At 37.4% G+C, this 12,092-nt stretch overlaps 1 protein-coding gene across 3 annotated transcripts in view; it reads right to left on the bottom strand.

Moving 5' to 3' along the window:
* LOC127435091 (collagen alpha-1(VII) chain-like) overlaps positions 1-12,092 on the bottom strand; it is a 108,188-nt gene that overhangs the window by 43,569 nt on the left and 52,527 nt on the right. For 2 of the 3 annotated variants that reach the window (XM_051688267.1, XM_051688264.1), the window contains 9 exons: positions 11,978-12,022; positions 11,160-11,195; positions 10,538-10,573; positions 9,310-9,342; positions 7,636-7,707; positions 7,470-7,529; positions 7,198-7,233; positions 6,853-6,933; positions 6,601-6,636 (listed from right to left, as the gene is read on the bottom strand). In XM_051688267.1, the coding sequence (XP_051544227.1) occupies positions 6,601-6,636; positions 6,853-6,933; positions 7,198-7,233; positions 7,470-7,529; positions 7,636-7,707; positions 9,310-9,342; positions 10,538-10,573; positions 11,160-11,195; positions 11,978-12,022 (435 nt within the window). The remainder of the gene's footprint in view (positions 1-6,600; positions 6,637-6,852; positions 6,934-7,197; positions 7,234-7,469; positions 7,530-7,635; positions 7,708-9,309; positions 9,343-10,537; positions 10,574-11,159; positions 11,196-11,977; positions 12,023-12,092) is intronic. The other variant, XM_051688266.1, reaches the window with a different exon arrangement.

A 12,092-nucleotide genomic window follows, 5' to 3' on the forward strand; every position in this document is an offset into this window, starting at 1 on the left:
GTAGAACTCAATGAAGCTGTCAGCTGAGGACATGTGAGGCATCTATTTCTCAAACTAGAGACTCTGATGTACTTATCCTCTTGCTTAGTTGTACATCTGGTCTTCCACATCTCTTTCTGTCCTTGTTAGAGCCAGTTGTCCTTTGTCTTTGAAGACTGTAGTGTACACCTTTGTATGAAATCTTCAGTTTTTTGGCAATTTCAAGCATTGTATTGCCTTCATTCCTCAAAACAATGATTGACTGACGAGTTCCTAGAGAAACTGTTTCTTTTTTTCCATTTTTGACCTAATATTGACCTTAAGACATGCCAGTCTATTGCATAATGTGGCAACTCAAAAACAAACACAAAGACAATGTTAAGCTTCATTTAACGAACCAAATAGCTTTCAACTGTGTTTGATATAATGGCAAGTGATTTTCTAGTACTACATTAGCAATTTAGCATGACTACTCAAGGATAAAGTGTTGGAGTGATGGCTGCTGGAAATGGGGCCTGTCTAGATTTGATCAAATGACTTTTTTCAAATGGTGATGGTGCTGTTTTTTACGTCAGTAATGTCCTGACTATACTTTGTGATCAGTTGAATGCAACTTTGGTGAATTAAAGTACCATTTATATACACTGAACAAAAATATAAACACAACATGTAAAGTGTTGGTCCCATGTTTCATGAGCTGAAATAAAAGATCCCAGAAATTTTCCATACACATTGATTACATTAGATTAGGGCCTAATGAATTTATTTCAATTGACTGATTTCCTTAAATGAACTGTAACTCAGTAAAATCTTTGAAATTGTTGCATGTTGCGTTTATATATATATATATATATACACTACCATTCAAAAGTTTGGGGTCACTTGCCTGAAATGTTTCTCATGATCTTAAAAATCTTTTGATCTGAAGACGTATGCTTAAATGTTTGAAATTAGTTTTGTAGACAAAAATATAATTGTGCCAACATATAAATGTATTTAATTACAAAATTAAAATTTAATTTAAAAATTTTTTTTTTTTAAATGGATGACTTGGACCGAATAATTAAGAAAAGCAGCCACTAAGTGCCCAACATAGATGGGAACTCCTTCAATACTGTTTAAAAAGCATCCCAGGGTGATACCTCAAGAAGTTGGTTGAGAAAATGTCAAGAGTACATGTCTGCAAAATCTAGGCAAAGGGTGACTACTCTGAAGATGCTAAAATATAACACAGTTTTGATTTATTTTGGATTTTTTTAGTCACAACATAATTCCCATAGTTCCATTTATGTTATTCCATAGTTGTGATGACTTTACTATTATTCTAAAATGTGAAAAAAAAATAAAAAAATAAAGAATGAGTACGTGACCCTAAACTTTTGAACGGTATATATTATTTTTTAAAGAAAATCCTATATGTTTTATATTCAGTGTGGGTGTAATCTGATTACAAAGTAATTTTCTGCTGTATAATTTGTTATCTAATCAGTTTTTAGTCAAAAAAAAAAAAAAGTCATGTAACACATTACATTTTAATTCTAGCAATGAGATTACAGTTACTGACTTTTAGTTAAAGCTACACTATGTAACTTTTGGCCCTCTAGCGGTTAAAAATAAAATAAAACTGCATGCGTCTTGCGAAAGAACATTGTTTTGGTTGTGCTTCGGCTATGCTCCTCTGCGCGGATGAATGCGGTTCGAGGCACTGGTGTACACATGGATACAAGACATCTTATCAGAGCTAATTTACAAATAAATAACGAAAGAAAGGAAAAGACGGATATCCGAAAACATGTCATCTGAGCAGGTAAGTGCCATATCTTATGCTGTTGTTTTGACTTATTGGAAACATTGATGTTTTTAAATAAATTACGTTACAAAAGTTAGGCAACGTTCGTTAACATTAGACATAAGGATTGCTAGTCTGATAAGGTCAAACGTTGTAAAGTTTTTATAACTGCAGGATATACTGGCCAAACAGACCACGGTAGTAACAAATTTATAGATTGTCATTGTTACCAACCAGTGGTCAACATCATTTCAAGACTCACATGTCCTTGGCAAGCCTAGGACCAAAGGATTTATTTATATAAATTATTGCCATTATAAATAAAAATACACACGTGTGCAAGCAAGTGAAAAGTTCTGCACCGATTACAGTATAATTATTGTATTTTACTACACACACAGAGACGTGTGTATGTGTGTGATTTCACAATTATATATAAACCATATCAATAAAATATCTTACCTGTTGTGTAAGAAAAAATTAAATCCTTTCAGATATCGGAGTTGTCACCACCTCTGAAAAAATTTCCCTTTTTGCTTGTAGACTGTCTATTTGGGGTTTCTTTGTTTTTACAACCGGTGATTCCCTGGAGGTTTGCCGTTTTGATCCATGGTCAATTTTTCTCGTTCGTTGTGACAACAAACTTTCAGCTTCACGCTACTCCCACACCATACATGCACTACAGTAGCCGGAGCTTATTTTCTCTGTGTACGGATATGACGTCAACATGCATGGGCGAATGATGTATGTATGCAATTTCCCACGAAATACGACAGCTTTAAAATATTAATCATTATTATAGGTTTATCAAAGTGTAATTAGGTAAAGACATGGTTTGGAAGATTTTTGTTGCACTCTCTCATTAATAACATTTTGTTATTTTTTACAAAAAAAAAGTTACATAGTGTAGCTTTAATTACTTTTAAATATATTACTTGGGTTAAACATTTCTAAATCAGTAGGCCTGTTATTTATAGTATGTAGAATTTAAAACATGAATTATGTTCATATGTACATCTGTTTGCGTTTCTGTGTCAGCTGAAGGGCGTTTACCCTTTAATAAGTCATTGTAAGGGAGAAACATTTTTAATTCGTAGAGCAAAAAACAAAACAAAAAACTTTTCTGTGAAAAGTGTTTTAGAAATGGAAGCATAAGTGGAAGTTCTCGCAGTAGCTCCATGCCTTTCAATCAAATCAGGTATCTCATCTAATCATAATCCAGCCTCTGTTTCATAAACTCAAGCTGTTGTTCATCTCTCGTTATGTCGCTGTTTGTTTTCACGCACGTGAGCGGAACACACGATATGCCTTTGCTCTCAAGCAAACAATGGCTAACTTTTGGATTATACATCAAAATGCATCCATCTCACATGCTTTTCCTTGCATTGGATTACACATCTCCAGTTTACTCACCTTTGTGTTTCCACTCCCCAGCGCAGCTCTTCATCAGAGAGTTAAGCTAAGTCTCCGTTCATTCTTCTGATGGGGTTTAAAGCTTTTTCAATGTTCTCTGTTCATGTTAACATACTGCTTCCCAAATCGTTTTTACAACAATGTTTTACTTTTCCAAGTTTAGTCGGCCAACAGCGATTTTCATGTTGCGGGAAAATTGTGTGTCCCGGTGTTGTATCGAATTGTGTTCCCCGTTGGAATCTGTTTCCCCTTAGCCCCGATAGGGTATGGAGTTATGGTTATGGTTATGGTTAGGGTAGGTAGGGTAGTGTTGGTTAGGGTTAGGGTAGGTAGGGTACGGTAGGGTCAGGCTTAGGTTTGTGCATGGGGGAACGTATTCTGACAGCAGAGAATGTTACCGTCAGATACTGTTCCCCTCATGCAGATCTGCTGTGGGGGAACAAATCCCGACAAGGAAACAGAGTTTGACATAAAACCGGCATATTGTGGCCGCCGCGTGGGATGAATTAGTCCACGTTATTTGCTCATCTGTTTTCAACATTATTTGCATGTTGAAATTCCTGCATTTGGCATCAGCAAGCATGCACTTTGATTGATGCATAAATCTTCAATGTATGACATGATTAATTATATCTTTTAGCAGAGTTTTCTTTCGGTTGCCCCTCACACAAACCACAAAGATGTCTGCAAAGCAGCCGGTCCCCACATTCAAGACACGCAAGTTCACAGTTTATTTTCTTTTGGGGGAAACAATTATCATGCATCTAGTTAGTGGTTGATGGGGTTTTAGGTTCCCATGATTTCCATTCACTGCTCATTATTTTCATCATACAGCAGTAGTAAATGCTTTTCAAGCGATTATGTCTAATTTTTACTATATTGGCGGTGCTTCCGTTTTCCCGTTGGATGTTAGCTCACATCCTTCCCACAGATTGCGGCTGCACGCCACGTGGGTAACAAAGTCATGCTACTATCAGTAGCATCAGCTTGCTAAGCTAATACATTCCTGCATTTGAGCAATCAAGTTTAGTGTTCATGCATTTATTTATGTATGCACCTCTAGTATTCATAGTCATTTATCTCTATTAAACATAGACATGTTCTTCATAGTTCATATTTCATTAGTGTTTTCTGTGGCTGTTTTTTTACTGTCTCATGTATCTGTCTAAGCAATTTCAGCTAGGCTTTTTGTTTTATGTCACATTAATCTTAACTCCTATTCATAATGGGTCTATCACAGCTCTTCTTAAGGGGACCTTTGTCGCTGCATGTATGCCTCTTTTTTTTTATTTTTCTGTTTACTATAATGTTTATGCGTTTTTATATTTTGTCTTTTGTAACATTGCCAGTGCAGTTTTATTTGTACTGTTATTGGATATACTTCTTTATACTTTTCTTTTGGATAGGGTATTGTTGATCTTTGTGGGAGTATTGCACTAACATTGCTCACTATAGCTAAACATTGATTACCTTTTTTAAGAGTATTGCACAATCAATGCCCCTCCCCTCACCCACCCTCCCCATACATGTCATAAGCATTGGTTACTCTTTTCAAGGGTATTGCACAACCAAAATGCTCGCCCAATTCGGGGCTCATATACATCAAGCATTGGTTACTCTTTTCAAGGGTATTGCGCCACCGAATGTTCGCCCAAGTTGGGGCTCAAATACATCAAGCATTGGTTACTCTTTTCAAGGGTATTGCACAACCAACTGCTCACCCAGTGCGGGACTCAAATACATCAAGCATTGGTTACTCTGTTCAAGGGTACTGCACAACCGAATGCTCGTCCAAGTTGGGGCTCAAATACATCAAGCATTGGTTACTCTTTTCAAGGGTATTGCACAACCAAATGCTCGCCCAATTCGGGGCTCAAATACATCAAGCATTGGTTACTCCTTTCAAGGGTATTGCACAATCGAATGCTCGCCCAAATTGGGGCTCATATACAGCAAACATTGTTATCTTTTTCAAGGGTAATGCACTAACAATGCTCCCCACCCTCATCTCTTTAAAAGCATCGTTATCCTTTTCAAGGGTATTGCACAAACGATGCTCCCCCACCCTCATACTCCTCAAAAGCATTGTAATCCTTTTCAAGGGTATTGCACAAACGATATTCCCCCACCCTTATACTCATCAAAAGCATTGTTATCCTTTTCAAGGGTATTGCACAAACGTTGCTGCCTCACCCTCATACTCCAAGCGTCCGTCGGGACTCAACAGCATCATAAACATTGTTATCCTTTTCAAGGGTATTGCACAAACAATGCTCCCCCACCATACTCCTCAAAAGCACTGTTATCCTTTTCAAGGGTACTGCACAAACGATGCTCCCCCACCCTCATCCTCCTCAAGTGCCCGTCGGGGCCCAACAGCATCATAAGCACTGTTATACTTTCAAGGGTATTGCACAACATTGCCACCCTTTTCAGGGACCAGATGCACTACAGAGCAGTGTTTACCATTCTGCAAAGGTATTGCACAAACAATGCTCTCTCTCGCAAGGCTCAACATTTCATAAAGCAGTCTACACTTCTCAGGGTATGGCACATTTAGTGCTTATTTTGTAGAGGTCTAGTCGCAATGTCATATCCAGGATTATGCTCATAATCTTTTACATATTATTTCTCTATTAGATTTGTTCCTGCTTCTGAAGATCTTGTCCTTGCTCAGAGTCATACTTGTTCTCCTCTTCTTTTGGGGGATATAGTTGAAATTAGGTTCTAATTTCCTTTTGGGGTAAGCTCCTCTCCCCTGCTGTTATCGCTTGGCTTGCACCAAGGATAATTATTCTATCACTACATATTAGTGTCAATTCTCATTGACATGAGTATTTCTGAGAGAAATGGAAGTGTAAGCGGTAGTTCTCACAGGGAGAATCCTAGTAGGTCCATGCCTTTTAATCAAATCGGGTATCTCATCCAATCATAATCCAGCCTGCATCATAAACTCCAGTTGTTGTTCATCTCTCGTTATGCCGCTGTTAGTTTTCACCCCCCTCCACCCCATCACCACAAGTTTGGGTCCTGCCCTGCCAGGGGGGTGAGCTCCTCTCCCCTGCCGTCATCACTTTCCGGCAGGATCTGCCGGTTTGAGTGATTGATCTGAGCACTGAACCGTGGGACGGGGCTTGCACCAAGGGAAATTATTCTATCACTACTTAGTGATCAGTTCTCATTGACAGTCTTTCTGAGAGAAAGTAACTTGAAAGTAAAGTAATTAGTAATTGTATTACTATTTGATTAAATAATCTAAAGTAATCTGATTACAATTTTTATAGAAGTAATTAATCATTTGTAGTAGATTACTTTTTTAGTAATTTATCCAACACAGTTTATAGTGTCTTAGAGACTGATGGGTGTGTGAGTGATTGTATGAAGGTATGGATCTCTGTGTGCTTGTTGTTGAGTCTCACCCTTAGTCCCACCTCCCCTTTCGAGCCTGGCACACCCTGAAATCCATAAAGGGAGAACTTTTAATTAAATATGAATAAATAATTAAAAAGCAAACAATGTCTACTCTTTGACAACTATCCCTTCAAACTCTCTAATAACCTTCAAGCAAGGATGCAAAGCACTTAAAAATTCTCACATCCACACACACACACACACACACACACACACACACACCTGTTATATAAATCACTCTGGGCTCTCGATTTACTTACATCTTTACCTCTTAGTCCTGGAGATCCTGGGTTGCCTGGGAAACCCATGTCCCCTTTCTCTCCTTTAGGCCCATCGTTGCCCTGGACACAATCATAATGGTTTCATAATGAGACTTAACAAATGAATCTGTGTTTCAATCAGATTGTATCATTTATTCATCCTCTATGCCAAGATGAATGATCACTCTTCTAGTCTGGTAGAAATTAATTGGGATATTTACAATGCACAAGGTAATATTGTCTCTTTTAGTCATTCTTTATGCCAAAGATTCACAATTACTGTTGTAGCCTGATAGAATTTCATTTAAATTGAAATGCAGAAATAAGCAAAGTGAGTAAACTTACTTTAGGCCCTGGTTTCCCTGATAATCCGACATTGCCCTGTTTAAAAAAACAAAAACAAAAAACAGATGGGAATGAATAAAAAGAAAGACTCAAATATTGATTCATTACAGAATCCTTCTGCAAATGTGCTATTTCCATAAATTACTTGTCTAGAAAGATTCCCAGTACTGTCAATGGTGTTGTTTTTTGCCCAAGTGTCTTCGCTCACATTAGTCATCCATCTTTGCCATGCTATTATGAGTTTGGATTCTTTAAAGCTCATAAACACTCACTCTTTCTCCACTCTCTCCTTTGGGGCCAGGTTGACCAGGGATCCCAAATCCAGGGTTGCCCTTCAAAAGACCCCAAATCATCAGATCGGTACACTCAGATTGGCAGCTAATCAATGAATGCAATAAACTGTACTTCCTCATCTAAAAGTACAAAACATAGACATACCTTTTCCCCTTTACCTCCCTGGTCTCCTTTGATCCCTTGTGGTCCAGGTGGGCCAACTGGTCCGATGTCACCCTTTAACACCCATCACAGGGAAAAAATGGATATCAGATGACATTGAAATATCTCTGCTGATGAGCTCACATTTGAAGTATGCATAAGAAACAATACAATATGGCAATCTTGGCAATACCCTCAGGCAGCTATTTGCTATCTACACTGCTAAAATAATTTTCTTAATAATTATTTGTCTTATTTTCCACTAAAAATATTCAAACATCCTTTAAACAAGATCACTTGCTTGAGAAGCAAAATTGTGTAAGATATTAAGACTATTCAAAGAATATATCTTGAATTACTGTAAGTTTATTTTTCTGACCTCAAAGGCAATTTTCTTTTACTTGTTTTAAGCTTCAATCCAACAAAAGTAGTGAGATATATGCTTAAAATACTGGGAATCAAAACAGATACTGAATAAGAAAAATATACACTCACTGAGAACTGTATTAGGAACACTATGGTCCTAATAAAGTGCCTGACGTGGTCTTCTGCTGTTGTAGCTCATTCGCCTCAAGGTTTGATGTGTTGTACATTTTGAGATGCTATTCTGCTCACTACAATTGTACAGAGGTTATCTGAGTTACTGTAGCCTTCCTGTCAGTACGAACCAGTTTGGCCATTCTCCGTTGACCTCTCTCATCAACAAGCCATTTTTGTCTGCGGAACTGGTACTCACAGGATGTTTCTGGCACCACTGGCACTCATAGAGTAAACTCTAGAGACTGTTGTGCATGAAAATCCCAGGAGATCAGCAGTTACAGAAATACTTAAACCAGCCTGTCTGGCACCAACAATCATGTCAACATTTTTTATATCAAGTTTTGTTCCCATTCTGATGGTTGATGTTAACATTTGATCTGAAGCTCCTGACCCGTATCTGCATGATTTTATGCATTGCACTGCTGCCACACAATTGACTGGTTAGTTAATCACATGAATAAGTAGGTGTACAGGTGTTCCTAATAAAGTGCTGAGTGTAAATTTTTTTGCAAAGTAGGCAACAGATATCCTAGTACCAGTCCTACCAACTTGAATGAGGAAAGACCAAAATCTAAGAAACTGTTGCCTACATTTACATTTTAAATTATGACCAAAAATGTACCTCAAACTGGTCATCTTTTGCAGAACTCACGCTGAAATTTATATTGCAATAAAATGTGGCACTGCCTTTATTGGTAAAGTATTTGGATCATTTAACATAAAGGCTGGGCTTCTGTTCCTACAGTACAGCTGCAGTGTTGAGCAGTGATTTCTCTCCCATTCATTTTTCTACAAGTGGTCCGTCACCTCCTTATACTGTCTGTTTTGGTGGAGCTGCACTGGAGCCAATTTGGCAGCTGTGCTTCAAGCTGAATTTGGTTTATTTACTCACGTGCCAATAATAGATCTCACCCCTGCAGTGTTTTGAGACTTAAAACAAAACTTTGATGTCTATTAAATTGTCCTTCTTTTCTGGTGTGCTCATTGACAAGCAGACCTCTGGGAGCTTCTGGTTTTATATCAATGCTCATGGCACTAATTAAATATTTTTTAGTTGTCCAAGTGCCAACATTAAGACTCACACCCTCTTTTAAGGTTCTTTTTATGAAGATAGAAATTGATTCTTGAATAGCTTACCCTGGCACCCTTTTTCCCCAGAGGACCAAGAATCTGAGATTAGAGGGGACATATTAGCAATAGTTTGTTCTTAGCTGAAAATATAATATGATAGATGACACTTGAAGCATTAAAGGAACAGTTCACCCAAAAATGAAAATTCAGTAATTTTTTACTCACTCTCATGTCGTTTCCAAACCCATTTGACTTTCTTTAAAACCCATACCCATAGTGACTCACTTTAATGCTTAATAAAGCACCCAAAAGTGTGAGATGCACAAGAACCAATGAGGCATAACTTTAGAGGCATATCAATGACAACAAAATAAGCACATTTAAATTTTATTACGCTTATTAGCGGGGTTTCAATTGAACCACTCTATGTTAGTCTACCACTACTGACTAGCCAGGTTAATTATAACATGGGTAAATGTCATTTATTAAATGCATTATTGTTTTCTTTATCAGTATGGCTAACAAATAAAATTATGAATGTTCACAAGGTATTTTTGTTTTAATGTTTAGGAAGATGATTAAATAACCAATATCTATCAAGCAATGGTTTCCGTTTATTGAAAAAGGCTCACATTCTAGCATTTTCTTCTATATGCCATGTTAAATTCACTAAGCTAAAACTTTAACAATGCCTTTAATTTTGCATTATTAGATCGACTTCTACATCAAAATGTAAAAAATAAAATACAAATAATAATATTTACAATGTTAATCACACTGACTCACTTTCTTCACAATAAACTATGGTGCAAAAAGTGTCCCTTTACACATCCTGGCAGCGATTTTGTGAATGATTTTCACATGTGGCTTGTGTTTTTTTAATGCCGCATTACTCCCCACTATAATAAGGGTCATTCTGATTGACTACCTACTGTATGATGTTATCCACTTAGATGCCATATTGGATTTTAGTGTTGTTTATGGGCTTTAATCATGACTGGATTTGATTTGAGAGTGAATAACGAGTTAAACTAAATTGGTATATGATGCTGAAGTTGCATGGTCTACTTTAATGCCACTTTTGGATTTTTTTTTTTAAATGGCAATGTACTGCCATTGTACTAAATTCAGCTAATGGTAAATTTATTCAATGATTTTATTTTGCGTTCCATGAAGAAGAAAAAAAGGCATGTGGGTTAGGAAAGACATGATGGTGAGTATATAATGACAGATTTTTTGGGGGGTGACATTTCATTTTTAGGTGAACTATTCCTTTAAGGATCATCTGTTTTACCCCTTTAGCTGGGTCGCCAGGAGTGCCACGCTGACCCTGTGAATCAAGCACAGTCTTGAATGGAGAAATATGTCACACATAATCACACTTCATTTTATTGCACACTCTTATAAATACTGATAACCTATGAATATATATGCATTAATTTACTGTAGACACACCAAATAACTTTATGTAGACACACATTTTCACTATATGGCCAAAAGTATGTGGACACCTGAAAACTGTGTTTGCTAAATATTTCATTTAAAAATCATGGGCATAAATATGGAGATAGTCCTTCTGGGAAGGTTTTCCACTAGATGTTTTTGCTCCCATCTAGACACAACAGCATCAGTGAGGTCAGGCAGTTGGTTTTCCAATTCATCCCAAAGGTGTTCATTGGGGTTCAAGTTGTTCAACACCACACTCCAAACCATTTTAATGCTGGGATGCTATAACAGTGCCCCAAGTTGCTGAGCTCTTTGGTACACTCCATTCTACTAATATGCATGCATATTTTTATGCACCTGTTGGAAATGGGTGTAGCTTAAAGCAGGTGTCCACAAAGTTTTGGCTTTGTAGTGTATTAGAGTTACAAGACTTGGTTAAGATCCAATCTAAGATTGGAGTTTAGATTCACCTCATCACCCTTTTGTCCAACAGCTCCAGGCAAACCCTAAAGTTTAAGAAAAAGAAAGTAACCTTTCCCTCTAATCATGGCAAGAATTATGAAATTCATATTCAACAGATATGAATGACCTCAGGTGCTTTGAGTCAGGCTGTCTTTTCCATTGGCTCAGAGAGCTGCGGTAGAGCTCTAAACCAAACTTTTATAATTTTCTGTCTGAAGGGAACGCAGGGATAATGAGGAGTCGAATCGTTAGAGATGTTTCCTTGATCTTCTCTCTGAAGGCTTGGGTTTAAAACTGAGTGCATAAGTTTAATTTGAAAGTGACTGAAAGTCTGAAATGCCACACATGGTTACAGTGGCAAAGTTGTGATTTTATATCAGGGAACCTAACAATTATTAGAACAACTTTCCTCCCTTTTTTTTCTCTTGCTGTCTTTCTCTGATCATTATTAGGTTGAAACTCAGCAGGTGTTTCTCTTTTTAATCAGGTCAATAATGTGGATCTGAAGTTTTGACGTTCATGCTGGAGTCCATTGCTGGCCAGCGAGCAGAAAGGAGGCAGGTTTCTCTTTCTTAATCGACTTCATTAATTTCCCCAGGGTCTACAGCTCATTCTTACCCTTAATAGAACTTCAGCAGAACCAGTCAGAGCAGAAAAGTTTGAGGAGCTGACAAATGAATAATGATTTGACTTTTAAAATGTTCGGGTCCTTGTTTAACAGTGATTAAAATTTTCAGGTTAAATTCATTAACTGGTTCATCATACACATATTGTTCTCCTGCAGTTCTTATTTATATTTCTCAGGAGGAGAACAACCAGGACTTACTGCAGTTCCTGGAGGTCCGATTGGCCCCATCTCTCCATGTTCACCCTGTCAAACAAATACAGTTGTACTGGGATTAGGTTGAGGGATTCAACATTTGTATCTTATGCAAATGAGA

This window comes from Myxocyprinus asiaticus, chromosome 45 (assembly GCF_019703515.2).
Source record: "Myxocyprinus asiaticus isolate MX2 ecotype Aquarium Trade chromosome 45, UBuf_Myxa_2, whole genome shotgun sequence".
Taxonomy (NCBI): domain Eukaryota; kingdom Metazoa; phylum Chordata; class Actinopteri; order Cypriniformes; family Catostomidae; genus Myxocyprinus; species Myxocyprinus asiaticus.